The sequence below is a fragment of the Leopardus geoffroyi genome, chromosome C3 (genome assembly GCF_018350155.1).
Source record: "Leopardus geoffroyi isolate Oge1 chromosome C3, O.geoffroyi_Oge1_pat1.0, whole genome shotgun sequence".
Taxonomy (NCBI): Eukaryota; Metazoa; Chordata; class Mammalia; order Carnivora; family Felidae; genus Leopardus; species Leopardus geoffroyi.
This window is the reverse complement of record NC_059338.1, coordinates 69,093,922-69,116,205: the sequence shown is the minus strand read 5'-3', so window position 1 is coordinate 69,116,205 and position 22,284 is coordinate 69,093,922. Positions and strand designations below refer to the sequence as shown.

Genomic DNA, 22,284 nt, shown 5'->3' with positions numbered 1-22,284 from the left:
GAAAGTCCCCGGAGCTGCCATGGGCTATTGGGGGAACAAGACCTCATCCCTGCTTTTGCCCCTCTCCCCTCACCCCTTCCCACAGAGGATTATCACTGACGGAGCGTGTGGGGGTCACGGTAGAGATAAAGCACTGAGCGCCCCGCCCCCCCCCCGCCCCAGGCCTGGCAGGTGCTGCACATCTTAGATGTGTGGCCTCGAAACCTTACCAAATTGTCCTTAGCTGGAAATCATCATCCCCATCTTACGGCTGAGGAAACAGAGGTCCAAAGTGGGCAGAAACTTGCCCATGGCCACGGGATGGGACGAGGGTCAAAGCCCAGATTGACTGCTCACTGGCCAGCTCCCCCTGCCCCTCCTACCCCTCCTGCCCCCACAGTGGGTCCTCCAGTTCCCAGGACCTTAGCCACAGATGTCCCTGTGGTGACGTTCTGGGCCCTTCGTGTCGCACAAGGCTGTAGGGGTCAATGCCTGCCATCCAAACCTTGTTTTCCAAAATTGTAATCATGGTAATTGCCAGCGCCCGGGCACCGGCTAAGCTTTGCACGTTCACCTTCCTTTGCAGGTGCTGACCTTACACCTCCTAACGAGGAGGGAAGTGAAAATCATGAGGCGGGGACAGAAAGGAGCCTGTCCGAGGTCACACAGCCCACATCCCCAGAGCTAAACCTTAAGCTGCTGAACACCGTGTGTTCAGGATTTGAGAAACAAGAAATTGGAAAGTGGAAGAGACCAGTGTTCACACCCAAGGGCATCCCAGATGCTCTCGAGGAAGCCCCAAGACCAGGGGAGAAGCGTGGACAGAGTGGGGCATCAGCGAAGCCGAGGGGGCACCAGGACCAAGGCCCCAGTCCCCAGATAGGTACATTGTTCTCAAAATGGCCAGCGTAGGGACGGCCTCACCGGCAGGAAGACGGGAAGGTGGGGGGCTCTCGCTCAGGCAGGTGGGTTTTCCACAAGGACTTTGTCTTAATGCAGAGAAGCGTGTGGGGGGCTCTGGCAGCTCGGTGGGCCGGCAGTGCATCTCGGGGCCACGGAGACCAGGGCTGAGCTGGACGGATGGGAGATGCTTGGTGACTAGCTCCGTCCTCCACATGATGAAGCCCTCACCTCCAGCGCGATGGTGCACGGACACGGGCCTGGGGAGGTGTCTAGGAGTAGATGAGGTCGCGGAGGTAGGTCCTCGTGAGGGATTTGTGGCTTTGTAAGAAGAGGAAGAGACGCAGAGAGCTCCCTGCCCGCCGGGGGGGGGGGGGGCACGGGGAGGGGCGGCCGTCTGAAAGCCAGGAAGTGGCTCTGCCTGAGACCGGGCGATCTGGGGCGTCCAGCCTCCAGAACTGGGGGACACCAAGCGGACTAGACCAGGCTGTAGGTGACTCTCAGGCCGCCCCAGCTCATGCAGCCGGGTCCCAGAGGACGCCAGACGCCTGAGACGCTGCAGCACAAGACTCGCCGTGAGGCAAAGAGAGACACGTAGGTACGAAGGTCCCTGAGTGGGAACAAGTCTGCACACACATTCGGCTCGAGGGCGCCCGTCCCCAGCACGCAGGCTCCCCCCACGTACACACCCCTCTTCCTCAAGAAGAGGGGCCACATCGGGATGGAGTAGAAGGAGTCTGCAGCCCGGGCAGGCTTCTCCAAGAGAGAAGTGACTGTGCCAAGTGGCATCATGTGAGTTGAGCTCCCAAATGAATCGTCTTGCCCCCTGGCCACGGCAGCCACGTGGGTAAGACACACCCAGCGCCGGGTCCCTTCTATCACTTGGACTCCCGCTGAGTGCAGCTTCTTACTCTGGATGGTTCTGAAGCCACGCTTGGTTGGTGTCATCTGACCCAGCGCCTTCTCTCGCTTGTGCAAATATTTACCTTACATTCTCCCCCGCTGGCCGGGGGAAAGGTTTTACTAACGTGCGTGTTCCCCACGGCCCCTCTGCAGATGCACGTTTCCTCCGAAGCCCTGGGATTCCTGTACAGACACAGACACGGTGACCAGCCCAGCTCTCCCTCACACCAGGAGCCCGTCGTTAAAGGAGCACAGCTTTTCCAGAGAACGTGCTTCCCACCCCTCGACACCTGCCTGAGCTGCCCAGATCCAGCCAGAGCCCTTTCATATAACGTGAAGTGAGAGTTCCCCCCACACGGAGAACTTTAACATCCCCCGATGTACAGCCTTGCGAGGAGACGGTGCAAATTGCGACTTAGAGTCGGTCCTGTTTCTGCACGGTGCATGCCGATGTAGATTACCCTTCGGCGAGGGCAGCGTAGCGATTCTTTCCTGCAGATTAATGCCCTGCGTGAATGTGTTTCCCGGGAATGTTAGACAAATAGAGACCATTAGCTACGTGGTTTCCCTTTCAGAGACCCAGCAGGCAAGACGTGGTCAGATGCCAGGTATCCAAGCACCAGCATGTCTGTGGGTCCCTGACAGCTGGTAGCCCGGCCTGACCCCACATATATGCGTCTGGGAGGTGAGAACGCGAGATGTGTGGCAGAGTTTGGTGGGGTTTAAATAGGTGCCTAAAGGTTCTGCTAAAGGACTGAATGAATGCTGTGTGTGCGCAAGCGTGAACGTGTGTGTGCATGCGCATGAGTGTATGTGTGTGAGCTGTGTGTGCATGAGCATGTGTGCATGTGAGCGCGTGAGCGTGTGTATGCATGTGTGTGAATGTGTGTACGCAAGAGCGTGTGAGTGAGCGTGTGTGCATGTGTGAGCGTGTGTGTGCGTGTCTGCACCAGCATGTGCGTCAGCATGTATGTGCATGTGTGCATGTGAACACGTGTGTGTGAGTGTGTGTGCGCATAAGCGTGTGCGTGAGTGTGTGCTTCTGTTTCTGGGGAGACGGAACAGATATACCCTTTGCTTCTTCTCCTTCCAAGGACAACAAGAAACTCTGGACAGTTTATATGAACACGCAAGAGAAGGTTCTGGAAGGTGTGGGGCCTGGGCACGTGGTGGGGAGGCTCCTGGGACTCTGATTCGCATCTGTCCAGTATCCCAGGCCTGGATCGACAGAAAAGCAACAGGTGCACAGAGCAAACCCCCAGGAGAGCCTCCCTCTGGGCAAAGGATGGGGGAAGATGCAGCCCAGCAGGACAGAGCCCTTGGACAAGAATCCTTCTCCTCCGAACACTCAGAAAAGGCCGTGGGTCCACCTCAACCCAGCAAAGGGGTCGTGGGGAGCATATGAGGCAGAGGCCCCACCAGCCCTGCCGCAATGGTGTCAGACCGAGACTTTCATCACTGCAGCCCCTTCCCTCGGGGTCGGGGGGCCTTGACTCCTACGTCCCCTGGCAGGACCACCTTCCCTCTGCCCCTCCAGCTAAAACACAGGGTTTTAAGATTCAGGGTCTAACAATTAAAAAACGTTCAGGTTTCCATCAAGAATCACTTGTCATGCCAAGAACCCAGAAGATCTCGGAATGAATGAAACAAGATTGTTAGAGCAATGGGCAGGGAGGGGGTTGGGGCAGTCCCAGCTCCAGCGTGGTGCAGGCCCCCGACCACAGTCAGAGACCACCCCCGCTCTGTCCAAGGACCACACCGGGTCCCCGATCACAGTCGGAGACCACCCTCGCTCTGTCCTGAGACCCAGGCAAGCAGGGAAGGAAAACAGCCCCTGCCCCAGTGCCATGGCACCTTTGGGCCCCTGGCTCTCCTGCCTGGAGAGCCTACGCTGGCTTCGGTAAGGTGACTTCACCATGTTCTTTTTCGGCTGCTGGGTCCTGTGGGCTGGAGACCACAGGTGCGGAGGTCCCCTGGGAGGCAGTGGGAGTGGGGTTTCCAAAACACGGTTTTCTGTTGTTTTAAATTTCCTAACCACAAAAAATGTATGAGTTTCATACTGTTGCAGAGAAAATGGAGATATGATTTACGCTCACAACTTATGGACCCAGTTTCATAGATATTTGGTGCTTCTATCATGAACTTGACAGGTTCGTATTGTTTTCTCCCCTAAGAAGTTGTTGAGCGTGGATAGAAACTACTTAAACATGATAAAGACTCATTGCTAAAACCCCAGATCAAACATTTTACTAAATGGAAAAATGCTGGAGTCATTTCTATTATTTCGGGAACAGGACCCAGGGCCTGCCACGGATCGACGCGGGGCCGGAGGCATTAACGGATCCTGTGAGACAGGAAAGTGAGCCCAGGGCAGTAACTGTGGAAAAGAAGAGAAAAATCTCTTTATGCACAGACGACTGTGAGCGTGCCTACACAGTGTATTAGATTTTAGTAAAATCGTAGAATTTAGCCAGGTAGGGGGGCACACACGCGGTTCCCATTCGCAACACAACAAAACCACACGGGGTCTCTGGCCACATTTGACAAGAAAGATGTGCTGCACGGGCTCCTGCGGGTCCCACGGCAGCTCCCGGCCTACTCACTACTACTCACCTAGCGGGTGGGTTCTGCTCGCACAGCCCCCTGAGGTCGCAGCCGGCGGCCGGGAGAGGGGGGAGGCCACCATGTGACTGCGAAAACCGTCCAGCTGAGCCCGGCCGACCCCCAGCACTGCCAGAGGGGACAGTGAAGATACTGTCAGTGTTCGGAGCCGCGGAGCTCAGGGCTGATCCTAGTTGGGGCCTCGGCTCCGGCCGCTGAGCGCTCCGGCCAAGCCCCGAAATTCTGTCCGCGTCATCTCCCGGGGCAGGGGGGGCCCACAACCACCTCTGTGCCCAGCTCGGGGGTGGGGGGCCCGGCTGGGGGTGGCCCCCATCCTCCTTCCTGACAAGGCAGAGGGGCTCTGGTCCCGATGGTTCCCTCAACTCTGGGGACGCCTGGAAGAGGACGCTTGGGGACAAGGTCTGATGAACAGACTCCGATAAAGTGGCGACAGAGCTGAGGTGGCGAGGGCGGGTGGGGGGGCGGCGAGGAGAGGGCTGCTCTCCAGGGGCCCCACCAGGACGGGGGTTTGAACACTGTGAGCGTCAGCACATCCCCGCGATTCAACACCCAGTCAGTAACTAGAGGTGAGGGGGGGTTTTGCAGATTTTTCTTTTGAGGTAAATGTACTTACAATGAAATCGAGTTTTGCAAAAGGAAAACAGCGGTGTAAGCCAAACCCCGTGAAGCGGGAGGACGTTGCCACCAGCCCGGAACGTTCCTGCTGCCCGTCCTCGGTCGAACCTACCACCCCCACCCCCGGAGGAACCCCTGTCCGGCTTCTCCACCGAAGGTTAGTTTTGTCCGTCCCGGAACTTCTAAGCGGAGTCGTGCATTTAAGGCTCCTTCCCCCGAGCACGTTTTCAAGATTCGTGCATGTGGAATGAATGATGGTGTAGGAGTAGTTCCTTCCTTTTCAGGGCTGAGGAGCCCCCACTATGTGGACGTCCTGTCTTCCTCTTGACAGCGGCCGGACCGCTTCCCAAATGTGTGTATGTGGCCCGCGGAAGGTCACACTGTGGTGAGGGCAGGGCCACGACCTGAACTCAGCGTGTCGGTCTGATGCCAGAGCCCAGATGTCTTGGCCTACCTGGCCGGGGGCTTCTGTGGCGCGTGCTCTGTGTGCTCTGAGCGGGTGTGCATCGGGGGTGGGGGGGTCTGCACTGGGGCTCTGAGCCCTGCTTGCTGTAGACCAGCGGGGTGACCTTGGGCACACAGCTGACCCTGCGTCAGCCTCCACTCCTGGGATCCGCCTGCTCCTCCGGCCGCTGCTGAGGCCGGTACCGTCGGCACCTGCCTCGCCGCGTCGTCCCCCGTCTCCGGTAGGAACTGCCAGGTGCTCACACGACCTCCAAGAGCGAGGGCATCAGCCCTGGGGCCACGCTGGACCCGCGGCGACAGAGGCCAACACGGGGGTGGGGGGGTGGGGGTGGGGACTCCCAGGCAGTGGGACTGAGCTCCCGGCGCTCCAGCGGTGACATCTCCAGAACAAACCCACGTGTCACCTCTGCTCAGTCTCTCTTCTGCTTCGTTCTTCCCAAGCCGCCATTCCCGCGTCCTGGCGTCACCTGCCCGCACCGACCGCTGGCAAACAAGCCTTGTTTTGGGCCAAGGAGGCACGTGCTGTGCACAGGCTGGCAGGGACGGCAAACGGAGAGCCAGTGCCGGGCTGGCACTCGCGAGCTGGCATCTGTGAGCCCGGGTCAGTCGCTGTGCGGCCAGAAAGCACCAGACACAACAGGGGGCAGATGACGGGCCGGCATGACCCATGAGGCTTCAGGGCATTCGTGGCCCTTCGGGCGTCCCCTCGGGGGCACTGCCCACACCCTGCCCAGTCCCGCCTCGGGGGCGATGCCCGCACCCCCACCACCCAGTCCACCTCGGGCGTCCCCTCGGGGGTGATGCCTGCCCCCCCCACCGCCCCCACAGCAGCACCTGTCACAGCAGCCGCATCCGTTGACGGATAAACACAGTGTGGTGCAAACAGGCGACAGGGGATTACGTGGCTTACAGAGGGATTTCTGCCACTCGCTGCCACGCGGACGAACGCGAAGGATGCCACGGGCAGCGTCAGAGGACTTCCCGGGAGAGAGCACGTCTTCCATCTCTGCCTGGGGTCTACCAGGCCCTGGGAGCGGGAACGCCACCCTTCGAGCTCCTGAGAAAGCCGGTGAGGAGGGGGCCTGCCAGGTGCCCCCGACCCGACACCCGCTGTCTGTCAGGGGACGACCGGAGACGCTCAGCTGTTTGGGTCCGAGTCACGCGGGCGCTGCGGTCCTTGGATCACAGCGTGCAGGCTTCCCACTCCGGGGTGGGGACACGGCCCCTTCTGGGGGGGACAGGCTGACCTTGGGCATGTCTGACTTGCTGACAGAAACCAGAGTCGGTCCCCAAACACTGTCTGCGGCGGTGCAGACGGACGCGGGCCACAAGCAGCAGTTCCCAGAAGCAGGTGCTCAGACAGCGTCCACCGTTGCCAGGTGGGAGACCCAGGGCTGGCACCAGGGCACAGCTGGGACGGACGCAGAACTGCCAGTCCAGGGTCCGGAGCGCGGGGCCGGGAGGGCGCGGAGCTGGGAGAGGTCTCTGCAGGGGAGGGGGCTCAGCCACAGAGGACAGGAAGACCTCTGGTGACGTTTAAAGATGGGAGTCATGGGGCGCCTGGGTGGCGCAGTCGGTTAAGCATCCGACTTCAGCCAGGTCACGATCTCGCGGTCCGTGAGTTCAAGCCCCGAGTCAGGCTCTGGGCTGATGGCTCAGAGCCTGGAGCCTGTTTCCGATTCTGTGTCTCCCTCTCTCTCTGCCCCTCCCCCGTTCATGCTCTGTCTCTCTCTGTCCCAAAAATAAATAAACGTTGAAAAAAATAAAAAATAAAAATATAGACGGGAGTCAGCCCGGTGGAGGGGGAGGGGCACGAGCGATGCCCTCGGGCCCAGGAGGGGGTTCAAGGGCCCAAGACACGAGGGTCTGGGAGCTGCTGGGTGAGGGGAGGGGCCAGAGCTGGGTCTGGCGGGGAGGGCCCCGTTGGAGTGTGGAGGAGACGGGCCATGTCCCGATCCACGGGTGCCCGAGCCCCGGAGGGTGTGAGGCTGGGAACCGGAGGCGGGGGTTGGGGGGGGAGGGGTGGGGGGGTGGGGGGGGAGGGATGTGGGGAGGCGTTCCTGCCACCGGCCAGGAGCTTCCGCTCCTTGGAGGACGCCAACACTTGTCTGACCCGGACGCCTGGGGGTGTCTCTGCTGGGCACCCGTCCGGCCCCACTGGCTTCCAGCGCTGGCTCCCCCCACCCCCCTCCCCCACCCTGCCGGCCCGGGGGGCGGAGCCTGTTGGACTGTGTTCCGGGGCCTCCCCGGGGCCCAGAGCCAGACGGAGGCTCAGCCCCTGTAATGCGGATTCTGGGGGGGGGGGGGGGTTCCGACCGGCCCGCACCTGACGAGCAGCCCTGCCTGGGGCAGCGTCCCTGTGACCCCACGTCTTCCTGGGCTTTGGGCTCGGACTGAGGGCTGGCGGGGTCAGGACGTCAGCTCACTGTGCCGGCCCCTCCTCCCCCTGCGGGCAGCAAATGGCTCTTTTATAGGAACTGCGGAGAACGCGTTTTTATTATACACGTGGAAGGCTGCACGAAGCCCTAAACATCTGGAGACGGCCGTCCACATGCCATTTAAAATCGTCTGTGTCCCCAACAGGCAGGTGCTCCCCACCGGGGGATTTGGCTTGGATCTGGGGCATCGGGGGGAGCCCGGGGGGCACGAGAGCCCACAGCCGGGAGGCTGGGCCCCGGGTCCCCCTCGTGCAGCAGGACGGGCGCTGGCCTGAAGATGGGGACGTCCGTGAGGGGGGCTAAGAGGACGGGGTCAGCCAAGGGGCAGGAGGGGCTGGTCCAGGAAGGGTTCTGGGGTGCAAGGCTCCCGATGCCTCCCAACCAGAGGACATGGGGTGCTGCGCTGAGGGCATTCCTTCCTGAGGCAGGAGCCCAGGGGTCCGTGTCATCGAGGGGCTGGCAAGGACCCACGAGTCCCCAGAGGATGGCCTTTGTCCCGGGAGATGGGACTTCTTGCGGGGGGGGGGAGGGGGTTGTTTTGTTTGCATCTTAGAAGGAGCTCCCGACAGGGTTGGAAGTAGGACAAAGGGACGCTGGGCAAGAGGCAGTCCTTCTGATCTGGACCCACCCGAGGACCCAGAGGGGAGCAGCTGGGTGCAGGCCTCCTGGGGGTAAGTGGCCGAGGAGGGACAGAACCTGGGTGTCCTCATTCCCACCCAGATGGCGGGGCTCGGCCTCGGCGCCCCACACGCGGGGACGCCCCCGGCGCTGCATCTGTGGCCTTGGCCCGGCAGCGCCAGCCCCCCAACTCTCTGAGTGCACCCCCCCCCGCCCCCCGCCGCCCGGCGCCGGGATATAAGTTCAGGTTTTCTTGTTTCAAACCCCCTGCTTTCTTCACTTGACCACAGGGCTTCTCTGGGGCTCACAAGACCCCCTGGGATCCTCTCCGGATCTCGAGCTCACACCTGTCTCGGGCTTTAATCCCAGTCGGAGGGCAGCATCGTGGGCTCCGCCCCATTCTTTCTAACCTCTCACCGAATCTGGTGCCTCCCCACTCACCGCCTGGGCCTCGAGCCACGTTATAGCCGAGCCTGTGGCCGTGTCACCGAAGAAATACAGAGATTCTCACATCATGTTACAGCGTTTACAGAAATCTCAGAATATTGTTCACGCAGCCCTCCGCCGCTTCGCGTTATGGTCGCGAAGACACCTGCCCTTATGCCTCGTTATTTAACTGCTGACCCAGAGAAACACGCAGCTGTTATACGTTAGTTCTAAAAATGTTTCGATGATTGTGCTCCCACACAATTCACCGGCTTAGTTTACGTTATGCATTTAAATATTCCCAGGGAGGCTCCCCGATCCTCAGATGAGGGCAGGCGTCCGGGCGCGGATGGCCCCGATGCCCAGAGCAGGAGTGGCGAGTCGGAGCTCGCCTGGGTCAGCTTGGTGGGCCCCGTGGCGTCACGGAACGTATCCAAACCAGGGTTTCTCGCCTGGGCACTGCTGGTATTTGGGGCGACTCTGTGCGAGGGCCCCGTCCTGTGCATGTAGGGTGTCGGCTGCATCCCTGGCCTCCCCCTGCCCTGGATGCGAGTGGTGCCCCACCCCGGGGACACCCCAGGAGGTCTCCGGACGCTGCCAAACATCCCTGGGGTGCAAGACTCCCGGCTGAGGCCACCTGCTAGGTGCCCCGTGTGACCCCCGAGGGCTCCTTGAGGGCTCCCCGCAGTGACGCCTCTGCTCCGAGCTCTCAAGCAGTGAGACTGTTTGCAAAATCCTGTCTTCCTGTTAGTAAGTTCAGGGTTGAGAGGGGCTGGCGGCCTTCACCGTGGTAGGTGCAGGTGCAGGTGCAGAACAGGCAGGGGCCAGGACCGAGGGGAACCCGAAAGGTCAGGATGCTGGACCCCGCAGGGCAGGTGCTGTGGCTTCACCGACCTCAGAGGATCTCTAGTTTCTGTAAAAGCCGGAGGGTGGGTGTCAGGGCCACACTGCTATCCTGGGTGTTTGGTTCAGGGGGGACAGGAGACCAAGGGAGAACAGGAAACCGGGGGTGGACAGGAGACCGGGGGGGACAGGAGACCGGGGGTGGACAGGAGACCGGGGGAGACAGGAGACTGGGGGGACAGGAGACAGGGGGGCAGGAGACCAGGGGGACAGGAGACCGGGGAGGGACAGGAGACCAGGGGGGAGCAGGATACTGAGGGGGACAGGAGACCAGGAGGGACAGGAGACCGGGGGGGAACAGGAGACGGGGGTGACAGGAGACCGGGGAGACAGGAGACCAGGGGGGACAGGAGACTGGGGGGACAGGAGACAGGGGGGACAGGAGACCAGGGAGGGACAGGAGACGGGGGTGACAGGAGACCGGGGAGACAGGAGACCAGGGGGGACAGGAGACCAGGGGGGACAGGAGACGGGGGGAGCAGGATACCGAGGGGGACAGGAGACCAGGAGGGACAGGAGACCGGGGGCGGGGGGACAGGAGACCAGGGGGGACAGGAGACCAGGGGGAAGCAGGATACCGAGGGGGACAGGAGACCAGGAGGGACAGGATACCAGAGGGGAGCAGGAAACCAGGGGGATAGGAAACCAGGAGAAAGGGTGCATTTCTCAGCTCGTTGGGAGCACAGAGGAGGAAGGATGCTTGACCGAGTGCAGCTACCACGTTGGAGCGTCTACTCTGGGCCAGGCACTGTGCTGTCGCTGGATTCGGTCCTGACAGGACACTGGGAGGCAGGTGCCATTCACAGCATCCCCTGACCGGTGAGGGACGTGAGGCTGAATGCCCGTGTTCCTGTTGCCTCCTGTGAGCGACTGGCCCCGGAAAACCCGAAGCTGACATTGGTACGTGCAGCTAGGGTCCTCGAGGACCGCGGGACGGAGCGCACGGCCAGAGTGGAGAAGGGGGTGTGGCCTGTGCGCGTGGGGGCAGAGCGCTGGGCTCCCCCCCTGGGCTCCCCCCCTGGGCTCCCCACCCCCCCAGCACCGGCTCAGCTACTGAACAGATGGCCCGTGAGCCCTGCACTCCTAGTGGTGGGAGACACAAACCAGTAAGTTCTTAAGTCAACAAAAAACAAGTCAGGCCGGACTCACTTCATTCTTTTCTGTGGCTTCGCCCTTTGGAGGGTTTGGGGGAGGGGCGGGGATCTCGGGGTGAACAGGAGGGGCTCAGTGACCACAGAGGACGTCACCATGACGTGCTGTGGGGAAAACAAGCAGCCTCCCATCCCGGATCTCGGGGAGGAAGCCAATAGCCCGGAGCTGGCCGAGTTCAGTGACGAGGCCCACGGCCGACACATTCCTAGACGTCCACGCCAGGCCGGGCCCAGCCTGTCTACACGGACTCAATACCTCCAGAACCAGGCCTGACGTTCTCCAGACTCTACAGCTGCGGGGACACTAGCAAGGACGGGGTCCCGTTTGGTGCCGGGAGTCCCCCTGCCATGGGGAAAGGCAGCTGCTGGTGTGTGCGTGCAGGAGACGACCCCACTGTGCCCGCAGGCGCCCATCTGTCCACCACGCTTGGGACACGGAGTCTGTCAGACCCCAAATGGGATGTTGAGAGAGCCCGTGGGATGTTCCATCCCGGCTGGGTTCGGGTGGCCGGGGAGGCGATGCTGGTCACAGCCTCGCTGGCCTCTCGCGTTCTCCAGCCCCAAGCGCCAAGAAGTGCGTGAAGTCTTTTCAAGTTTCTAGTTGTGCACGTGGGCCGCTCTCTTGTCCCGTGGAAGCACAGCCTTTCGTGCTTGCTGCTGAGTGAAAGGCCACATCCCGTGTGACTCCAGCCAGGTGACTGTCCCAGAAGCAAAGCCACGGGACAGTAAAAGGGCAGTGGCAGCCACGGGTTGGAGGGGACGAGGGACGAGCAGGTGAGCACTCTGTGTGATGCCGTCACCTCACCGTACGGTTGTCCACACCCGGGGAATGCGCGTCTCCGACAGTAAGCTCGGCACTCCAGGTAATAATCCGGGAACCCCCGCTTTCTGGAAGCTCACGCTCTGCATTAGCACCGACCGCTTTTTTCATAAAAGCAAAACCCCCTTTGGATTCCCTTCAGTTAGTGAAACGGCGGGAGCAGGTCCTTCGTGAAAGTCAAGCGGCCGAACGTGAACTTTTGGAAAGCAGGGGACACTCTTCGACTGTTGCCACTTCGGCTCAAGAAAGTTTCAGATGGGGGGGGTACCTACAACGCATCAACGTGGGCTCGTCCATTGTCACAAGCAAACTCCGGGTAAAAATAACGGGAGGAGGGGTGTGGGGTGTGGGGCTCTGTACTTTCCGCTTGATTCTCCCGTAACTCAAGCTCTTCTGAAGAATACGGTCTGTTGAGAAACTAGAAAGGTCCGTACGCACGAGCCTAACCAGGGAGCGGGGCTGCCGTGCGCCTGACACCGCGGCTTCCTCCCGGTGTGGAGACGGTGCCCTGCTGGCCACAGCTGTTAAACATTGCTGTGCTGATGCCGCTCATTCTAAGTCAAGTTTTATGATTTCAAGGCCACTGTGCCCGGGACCCACCCTCCTCAACAATGGACCGCTCTCTCCAGGGCCCTGTTCTGTCTGCCAGACCAGGCCTCTTTATTGTGGGGTCTCTCCCCTTTATCACCCAGGAACATACGGGCATTAACTTTTATGCTTTCAATCCAAGACAGGCTATAAAATTAGGGAAGCAGGGCTGCTGTGTAGCTGATCTGGGTCCTTCAGAGTCCCCGGGAGACTCCTGAGGTCATCCTGCCCTCTGTGAGCAGAAGCTTCTGGAACATTCAGAGGATGGGACACGTTCCTCTGCACAGAGAGCTCAGGGAGGGAAGAGGCCAGGGGAATGGACCTCACGCTCCCGCCCATCTGCTGGGGGCGGCCTCCAGCAAGCACCCCCCAGGCGGCAGGGGCCCAAGGCAGGTGGAAGGTGCCCGGAAATCATCCACATGACCCCTCGCACACGCTCGGCCACAGGGGAGAACAGCCACCGTTTGTCAACGCCTACTGGGCGCTGCGTGTGTGTCTGCGTTTGCTATCCTGCCCACCACAGGCCAGCGAGGAAGGCCAAGGGGGCCGGCTCTCATTTCTCCATGAGGAGACGGACGCTCCAGGCGCAACCCCTCGTCCAAAGACACAGACCGTTAGTGGCGGAGGCAGGATCTGAGGCCAGGTGGTGGCTGTGGCAAAGCCGTGCTCTCCCGTGTCACTGCGCTGTCCCCGCAGGGACACCAGGCACCAGGCCCTGGGGCACGAAGAGGGGAGGCACGGGGACAGGAGGTGCATCCGGACCCAGCAGAAGCCTGCGGCCTGAGAGCCTCGGACTCCTCCTGGGCCTGCAGTCTTGTGCGGCTACTGGGACTGGGGCAGGGAGGTGGAGAGGGCTCTGAAGCACCTCAGGGCACCGGCCTGACTGCTGACCACTGCCCAGGGCAGCACCAGGACCCAGAGGGGCTGCCGGGACCTTCGAACGGAGAGAGAATAGGATTGAGATGTGCTGGGGCCATCACGAGCATCCTTTTCTGCCATACAGGCTCACTATAGAAACAATCACGGGGAAGAGCATTTGTGGGTGAGACGCTGACGTGACCAGAAACCAGAGGGACCAAGGGGGTCCAGGGGACTCATTTAGACTCTAATGCGGAGAAGCAGCACCTCCTTCCAAGAGGCCGCGATGCTGAGAACACTGCTGCCGCTAACACCTGGGTGTCCATGGCACCTGCGGGACCAGCCTCCCAGGTGCAGGGCTGGAGCGGCACCCCTGCACATGGCTCACCAGTGAGAGGGCTGCTCTCTACTTTGGGAGGGAGAACACTTTCCGGGGCCCTTCCCAGCTGTCCCGCAGGAAAGGAGGCACTTAGCCAGAGGTCTCTAACATGCTCTCTGCTTGGGGCCTGGGAGGGAGGACAGGTGCAGGCCTGGGGAACACCTGGGGAGCACCTGGCCTGACCGGGCTCTTGGGATGGCTGCCCGGAGGAGGCGGCCCATGCTGGATCCTCAGCGGCCCCTCAGCCGCCCCTGCCCCGTGCCTCTTGGCAGGCCAGGTGGCATTTAAGCAGAAACCCTGATGAAAATTCAGCTCCTTCCCTGCGGCTCGTGATACAAAGTTGTGCCAAACGAGGTCTAGCGAGTCAACACTGCTCCCCACATGCCCAGCGCTCACTGTCCCGGGGGCTCTCGGGCCCCTCCCAGCTGCCGCCCTCAGCCCCGTCCCTGAGGTCACTGATCCTCCCCTGCCCGCCCGGCCCCACCCCGATATTAAAGTCACACTTCAAACTGTCACTTTGCTTTTAATTTTTACTCAGTCTGCGTCCGGATAAACCAGGATTTGACCAAGCTCCCAGCTCTCTCCGCTCCAACCACGTAGCAATTTTATGGATCAGAGTTTTGTTTCTATTTGTCTAAAGCCCAGAGGAAGAAAGAAATCAAGTCCACAGATGAACATGTATTTGAAAAGACATTTCAGGACTTGGGAGACTTTTTCATCCATCAGTTTCTTAGGAACAGCACCCAACGGGCCCGGGGAGGCCTCTGCACAGCAGGTGCACAGGTAGGTGGGCGGCCGCAGGCCCCTGGAGGGAGGGGACAGCCGTCTGGGCTGGGCGGCCCGTCTGCTTTGCAGACAAAATAGAAAGAAAAACTCCAACTTCATTCATACTTTATTTGGAGGAAGAACACGTGTACAGAAAATCTCTGTTTTGGAAAATAAACTGTATGGCTGTTGGGGGCGACGCTGTAACGGGTAATGAGGGGGCTCGCGGCTCTTGAGACACATGGTCACGCGAATCCTTAAACCGCCGAATGAAACGTTACCTTGTAACGTTTCCTGCCAGGCCCCGCGTCTGAGCACATCCGGCCATCCCCAAAGTCACCAGGCTCACCCGACGCACCGTCTGCGCGCCAGTCCGTGGACAGACGCTCATCACGCTTCACCAAAGGACGGCAGCTTCTGGACAGGCTTCCAGAAAGCAGAGTCCGCCCTCGTCTTTTCCTTCCTCCCTCGCTGGGATTGCTGCGCCCGCTCTGAGTACAGTGTCGGGTCAAGGAGGTTGCCCCAACCCCCCCGGGAGCCTTCCCCAGGGGCCTCCCGCAGGAAGCACAGCCCCCAGACGGAGCCTGCGTCGAGCATGGCAGACCTCGGGGCGAATCGGTGAGGGACATGCTGACAGAGGAGGCAGGCAGCGCCCACAGCACAAGTCACGGGATTGCTCCGCAGCAGGGACACATTGGACACCTTCTCCAGGACCGCCCGGGCCCCCTGGTACCCTCCACTGTCGTGAAAACCGCCGCCAGCCTACCAGCCGCAGAGTCGAGTCCGCGATGGATGATGTGAGTCACAGCCCCCAAAGCTGGAACCCCCCAGCGCCCCGGAGCTCTGTCCCCCTGAGGCCTCACCCCAGGGCGCACAGTTCACATCCCCGAGGGGCAGGAAGATGGTCGGACCTCTGCTGGTCAGGCATCTTCTTCCATCAGAGGGATCTCTGTAAAAGGAGAGCCCGTTACCAGCTTAGCTGCAGGGATCTGGGAACAAAAACTTTGTTAAAGTATCTGTAATTCCCGGTGTCAGAGGAAAACGCCAAGTTCCATGTAAACTGACCACATAAAGCACTCATTACAGCATCTTTGCTGGAAAATCCCACACCAGTTCACGCAAAATAAAGTGCTGAGACCTTAACCCCATGTCCTAGCGGTCAGACCCGCCAGAGGGCGAGATGCTGTGCAGAGGCAGTGGGCAGGCAGGAAGGAGGCCCGTCTCTGGGCCACCTCGGCCATCACGGCCACCACACGCCCGGACTGGGGCCCTCGCGTGCCCCGCAGTGCTGTGCGTCCCCCGGGAGACCCTGGTTGCCCCCACTTCTCTGGGAGCTACACTGGCCTTTCTTTGTGCTGGGCACGTGTGCCCGTTTCTTCGTCCCGGCGAGAGGCCTGCGTGCACACGGCTTCTTGGGGCCGCCCCACAGGCGCCCTGGTCTCCCGTGTGCGTGCGTGCATGCTGACCCTGGCACCAAGCTCTTCCAAGCCCTGCCTAGCAGACGGAGCGGGCAGAGAGCTCCCTGGCTCACCCAGACGCCATGAAACCACGCACGTCCACCGCGGGCTTCCTGCTCCAATGGCTTGGAGCACCCATCACGTGGGAGAGGACGGCCTCCCTCCAGGCCTCACGCAGGGAGAACAATGAGCGGCAGGAGAGGCCAGGGGTGGGCGCGGGGTGGACACTCACCGTCGGCGATGTCGATGCCTGGGCTGCTGGACGCCGTCTCCCGCGCCGAGCCGGCCCCCGTGTCAGCGCTGTCGGGGCGGGGGCCCCCCGGGCACGCGGAAGGTGAATACAGACTCTGGAGCGGCTCGGAGGAGCCTGAGACGCCGTCACAGGGCTCTGAGCCCCCTGGGCCCGTGTCCGTGTCCCCTGAGCCGGGGTATGCCGGGGGGCTCTGGTCGTCTACAGGCAAGGGGCAGCCTGGGCCCACGGAGCCCAGGTACCCAGGGCCTGAGGCCCTCAAGCTGCCGCTCACGGCCTCGTCATAGGACGGAAGCATGACGGGAACCCCGTCCACCACCACGAAGTCCGGGTCGCTGCTGGAGCTCCGGGGAGGCCCCCTGTGCCGAGGAGAGTGGCGCCGACAGGTCAGAGTGGCGTGCCCCCCAGGACGGAGGCCCCCAGCACCCCCCAGGATGGAGGCCCCCCCACCCTGTGCAGCGGAGGCCCCCCAAGACCGAGGCCCCCCACCCTGTGCAGCGGAGGCCCCCCCAAGACCGAGACCCCCCACCCTGTGCAGCGGAGGCCCCCCAAGACCGAGGATGCCCACCTGGTGCAGCGGAGGCCCCCCAAGACCGAGGACCCCCACCCTGTGCAGTGGAGCCCCCCCAGGACTGAGTCCCCCCCGTGCAGCGGAGGCCTCCCCAAGACCGATGACCCCCACCCAGTGCAGCAGAGGCCCCCCAAAACCGAGGACCCCCCAAGACTGAGGCCCCCCCAGGACTGAAGGCCCCCCAAGGCTCGTGATGGCAGCGGAGCCCGTGTTGAGCCTCTTCCGGGGCCCCGTCTGGCAGATGGTGGCACTGAGGGCCACGGCCACACTGGGACAGCAGCGTCCCCCTTTGTCTGGGCCCCACTGGCCCCTCAGGCTTCCTCCTCCCCATCCTCCAGCCCTGAGCAGGGGACCACGTGGCCCATCCCGCTGTGCCTCCTCAGGGTCGCCCAGGAAGCCCTCTGAAAATGGAGGAGCTCCACGAGCCAACGGGAAGCCAGGGCCCTCAGTGCGCGAGGAAACGTTAGACCCTGCGCTTCTTAGACTCCGTTTTTGTTTCCGCTCCAGCGTGAAAGTCACCGATTCCCATCAAGGTAGAAAAGGGAAAACCCACGTCGCCACCTTAGTCATTACGCGGCCCCTCCACCCCCCACCCAGCAGCCACCAAGGGTGGCCGCTGTCTCTGCGGGCCTCGCCCCTATGCGGCCCGTCGCCCTGACAGGGGTCTGACCACCGCGCTGCGTCTGTCCCCTAGAGGGCCCGAGTGGCTGGTTGACTCGGCTTCCTAGTTCCCCGCTGGGCCCTGGTGCTGAGTGACGCAGCCGGAGGATAAATGTCCAGAGGGGAAGACCCAGCCGGCGGGCAGACCTGAGTGCTGACTGCCGCGGCCCGGCTCCAAAACCCCGGGAAATGCCACGTGTGGATGCGGGCGCTGGGTGGAGGGGCACAATCCTGGAGACGGAGGGAGGCGGGCAGGGAGGGAAGGCGAGCTGGCCAGGAACGCTCCCCGCTCCCCCCGCGAGAGGCTGTGTGTCCCCGCCCCCAGCCTGTGCCCATCCGTCCTCTGGTCTCACCCGCCGACGCTGGGCTGCAGCTCAGCCCCCATGTGCTGCCATCGAGCCCCTAGCTCTCTGGTGTTCCCCACCCCCGCGTGGCCCGAGAAAAGTCCACTGTGGGCTTGTCCCGAGAAAGCTGTCGTCTGTGTGGCTGAGAATACTCGAGGGTAGAAAAACACCACATGAATGAGTTCGGGGCACATTTTAAAAACTCCTCGTGCAGTGGATGTTCTGGAAGCTTCTCTCCCAATCAGACGTGGGGAAATGGCCCCAAGCACCCAACGTGCCACAAATCACGTGTGGGTCAGCCCCCCTCTGCAACCTTAAGTCTTCTGTAGATGCTAGGACTGCTCACGATAGATCCCAGTCCCTTGATTAGTAAGTCAGATGTGAGGCCACAGAGCACAGAAGGTGCCGGCATCTCAGCAGGGGCGTGGCTGGGGCAGGTGCATGGCTCAGCGACACGGGGCCAGCCTGGGGGCCTGAGGGCCGACCAAGCAGCTCCCCGGCCTCCCTCAGTCCTCACCTGGCCGGGAGCTTGAGAGACTGGACCTTCCTGGAGGCAAGAGGGGGAAGGGATTCATTCCAGGAGCCTCCCCCGCTGTCAACCCGCCTTTCCAGGAAGGCGCGCACAACTCTGGGGGCCACACCGGCCCTGCGGGTGAAGACAAAGCTTCTTCTGGAAGCACGGGGTCCCAAAGGGACTGACACGGGCACGCAAGCCTGAGGACACTCGAGATCCCTCCGGGTGAGGTGGCTGGTGTCGGGGAGGCCTGGCCGGTGATCTGGCCTCTGTTTCCTGAAGGTCACAAACTCGTCCCCCGACAACATCAGCAACGCCTCCCTCCGGGAACGGTGGTCAGCCAGCAGCAGGGGTCAAGGGTCACGCCTAGGTTGTCGGAGAGGCCGGGGCACCGTGTTCCCAGCAAGCTCCTCTTCTGGGATGACCGCCGTGTGGGTGGGGGCACCAGTGTGAGCCCGTGTGTGCACCGGCCAGGGGAGGGCCAGCGGGTCCTTCCCAACCCCCCATGTCCCATCCAGAGCCCTGTCTGCTTCCGGAGGCTTCCCTGGCACGTTGGTTTGGAACCTCTGCTGGGTCTCACACCTTTGCCCGCATCTCCTACTTAGTTCCGCCCAGGGGTGATGGGAACGGGCCCCGGGGGCCCTGCACGGCCACAGCCCCGACTCTGTGGGTCCATCTCCACACCCCCCGCGCCCGCCAGGAGCCGTCCACCAGGGGCGCACGTGGCACGGTGGGGAGGAAGGAGTTGAGCCCTACCCAGCTCCGTGCTCCTAACGCAGACACCCCCTCCCCCCTCCTGCGTCCCTCTGGAGCCGTCCACCAGGGGCGCAAGAGGACATGGTGGGGGGGTGGTGGGAAGAGTTGAGCCCTGCCCAGCTCGGTGCTCTGACCCCAGACACCCCCCAACCTGCGCGCCCATCTGCCAGGCCTGACCCAGTGCTCCCACCACCTTCTTTCTCCTGGCTGCTCGAAGGCCACGGCACTGACCTGACGGGGAAATGGGCCTTGAACTTGGTCTGAAACATCCTGGCCAGGATGACGAGCAGCAGCACCAGCAGCACGCTGGTTGCCGTGAACGCCACGACCTTCCACGTGGTCAGGAGGGTCTCGTGAGTGCTGGGCCACGTTTGCTCTGCGGGGAGAGAACAGAGCGGCGCCAGAGGCCGAGCGGGCACGAGTGTGTTTGTTGGATGGATCTGACCTGGGGGGGCTCCGCAGGCAGGCTGGTACTGCCCCAGGTCAGACCCCCCGCACCCCAAAGTCTGTCCCCAGTGTGGCCTCTGTGCGGCTGCCGGCAGGTACGGAGGGCGGACAGCCTGGTGTGCAGTGAGAAACACACCTGCTTCTCTGGCAGAGAACAGGGGTCACTCTCCCTGGGCACCTGGGGCAGGGGGGTGGGCTGGGACTGTCGGCCGTGCTGAAGAAAGGGACGGGGGGTAAAGGGATGTGTCCTCCGCGGCCTCTCATCCACCTCTGACCGTCAACACGTCTGCCAGGAGGAGAAGGCAGGAGCGGCCCTTCCAGGGGAGTCCCCATCCCAGGCCCCCCCATGTGCACCCACCATCCTCCCTTGGAGCCGCCCCCTCCCCGTGTAACGGGTTCCCATCCAAGGGTCACCAGATGTCCCAGGTTAATAAGCGCTTCCCCCACATACAGCGGCCAGGGGACAGGTGCTCTGGCAGGAAACCCCAGGGCGAGTGGGTGGGACCAGATGTGCGAGAGACCAGATTGTGGTCACTACCCTGGGCTCCTGGGACCGGTGGTGGGTTTGCTAGCATCTTGCTAGTAACTAGGAGGCCCCCAGGTTTGCAAACGGCCTGTGGTTTTCCAAGTGGGCGCAGGTCTTACCTGCAATTACACCTTCTGTGTTCTACACGCATCAACTGGAAGACAAAGGCCGGGCTGGTGCCCAAGGGCCGGGGGCCTCCTCAGAGGGAGGGACGGGGCTGGGGGAGACCTCGTGCGCAGAGGACCGCCCTGCCCCGGGGCGGGGAAGCATCTGGAGCCCCAGCGAGGAGTTTCCGCATCACGTGTGTCCCTCACGCCGGGGTAGGGAGGGGGCTGTGACCTCACGCTGCTCACCTGACTTGATGCAGTAAACCTGGTGGGAGGGGAACCACTCCCCGTACTGGCAGGTGATGTACTTGTAGTCGCTGGTGAGGCTGTAGCCGGGGTCGCAGTAGAACTCCACCACGGTCCCGTGGTTGTAGCGCTCACAAGGCCTCGGGTGGCAGACGAAGTCACCGTGACTCACGGTGGGAGGCAACGGACACACTGGGGCAGCGGGGAGAAAAACAGCTTCAAGACTGGCTCGGGGATGGCGCCTGGGGCCCGCGGAGCCCCTGCCGCGTCCTGGGCACGTGTGGGAGCCCCTGCCGCATCCTGGGCGCGTGCGGGCCGCAGGGGCCGTGAGAACCTCGTCAAAGACACGTTCATCCTACGCGGCAGCGTGTGTCTCTTTATCACACAGTACTGACCGCGAGTGTTATAACGCACCCGACAACCCAGTACCTGCAATTAAGATACTTACAGAGAAACACTCTAGCGACAGGAGCCGCCACCCCAAACCTGTTTCTGCCCGGGGCAGGCGCCTGGCAGGGGAGCACGGCGGGCACAGGGGGGCCACTGAACGCTGTGACCTCACGCACGCCACACGGCCTCTCCAGGCCCTGCTGTTCTCCCCTGCATAATGGAAGCCTACCCCACCCACTGTGATTTGGTTTTTCTGACCCTAATACTCTTTGATTCCAGGGGAAGAAAAAAGGCATTTTCAGTTTCCTCTCTGGACAGAACCGCTGGTGCCCCGTAACCGGTCGCTGCACACAGTCCAGGCACAAACTACCAAGGCAGCTCACGGCCACACGTGGGGGAGCCCCGGACCACTGGTGCAGACCCCGCACGTGCGGGCCACGTGAGAGCAAGAGGGACCACTGCGCACAGTGTCCCGAGGTGGGGGGAGGGGGCAAGAGGCCCTCTACACTCACTCCTCCGGCCCTGCGAACACCCACTGCGGGGTCCTGTGGGCTCCTCGTGGATGGGGAACGGGAGCTCAGAGCTCAGACTCTCCGGCAGCCTCCAGCCCCGGTCTGAGCTCGGGCCCGGCGCCTGGCCAGCCGAGTGACCCCGGCCGGCCGCTTCTCACCTCTGGGCCTCAGTGTCCTCACCTGTGAAACGGGAGAGTCCGAGGGCTATTCCGACAGAATGTAGGTGGACGGCCAGGAAGGCCAGGGCCTGAGCGTCTGAAGCCAGAGACCCCAGTGGCACTTGGGGACGTGGCGGGGTAGGGGCCAGTGGGACTCCAGCCTTCCCCAGGCTGAACGATGCTGTGTGCACCAGTGGGACGGCAGAGGCCAGTGGCGGGGGGGGGGGGGGGGGTCCATGTCTGACGGTGACCTCTGCCCACTCAGGCAGCTGCCTGGGTCCCCCTCCACCACCCCGGAGCCCCCTCAGTCCTGCAGTGCAGAAGGCCCTTTCTGCACTCAGGGGCACACAGGACAGAGAGGCTCTGCGTCAGTCCCAGGGCCACAGGGATCGGGAAACTACGAGAACGTTTCCAAGGCCCAGCGAACAAATGCGTCTCAGCAGCACCCCCTCACTTGCCCTGAAGGACAAAGGACCGGTCACACTGGGGCATCGACCCTGTGGCAAACGGTCCCATATTCTGCTGAGAATGTCAAACTGGACGCCGGACAGATCAATCATCTAGGAGGGAATTGGGGGGGCCGCGCGGAACAGAGGGGCAGGGCTCGGATGCCCCCAGATCTGCACGCGACCCCCACTCTGTGCTGATGAGCCAGAGTGCGGGGCTGTTTCCCTTCTGGGGTTTCGCCATCCGAACACTGGGGGACACTGTCCCTAACTTCCGTGCCCTGGGGGACGCTCTCCCTAACTTCGGGGCCTTGTGGGGGTGGGAGCCACAGAACACGAAGGCGTGCTGCAGCCCTGACTATCTCTGCCACCCCGTGCAGCCAGGACCCCACACGCGCATGTCAAGGCCGCATCTTCTCGATGCCACACGCAAACCACCCACTGCAGAGACTTTGATCCCGTGGCTGCCG

General features: G+C 62.3%; 2 protein-coding genes and 1 long non-coding RNA gene across 7 annotated transcripts in view; 2 read left to right on the top strand and 1 right to left on the bottom strand.

The window, feature by feature from the left end:
* The first annotated feature begins 6,144 nt into the window (after positions 1-6,144).
* Positions 6,145-10,004, top strand: LOC123586593. Its single transcript, XM_045455817.1, has 5 exons — positions 6,145-6,256; positions 6,357-6,553; positions 6,758-6,863; positions 7,959-8,067; positions 9,272-10,004. Exons 1-5 carry the CDS (start codon positions 6,145-6,147, stop codon positions 9,474-9,476), a joined length of 729 nt encoding a protein of 242 aa, XP_045311773.1. The 3' UTR covers positions 9,477-10,004.
* Positions 10,005-10,420: 416 nt separating this feature from the next.
* Positions 10,421-15,570, top strand: LOC123585321. 3 transcript variants are annotated; one of them, XR_006706062.1, is made up of 4 exons: positions 10,421-10,688; positions 10,780-13,676; positions 14,204-14,448; positions 14,732-15,570. It is a non-coding gene; the product is annotated as an uncharacterized LOC123585321 (long non-coding RNA). The 3 variants fall into 3 exon arrangements; XR_006706063.1 differs by having other exon boundaries at positions 10,421-11,620; positions 11,662-13,676; XR_006706061.1 differs by having other exon boundaries at positions 10,421-13,676.
* The window catches only part of SUSD4 (sushi domain containing 4), a 90,863-nt gene continuing 83,118 nt past the window's right edge, over positions 14,540-22,284 (bottom strand). For 2 of the 3 annotated variants that reach the window (XM_045453320.1, XM_045453322.1), the window contains 5 exons: positions 20,309-20,500; positions 19,214-19,358; positions 18,230-18,259; positions 16,120-16,496; positions 14,540-15,379 (listed from right to left, as the gene is read on the bottom strand). In XM_045453320.1, coding sequence (XP_045309276.1) covers positions 15,351-15,379; positions 16,120-16,496; positions 18,230-18,259; positions 19,214-19,358; positions 20,309-20,500 — 773 coding nt within the window. In that variant the 3' untranslated portion in view covers positions 14,540-15,350. The remainder of the gene's footprint in view (positions 15,380-16,119; positions 16,497-18,229; positions 18,260-19,213; positions 19,359-20,308; positions 20,501-22,284) is intronic. The other variant, XM_045453321.1, reaches the window with a different exon arrangement.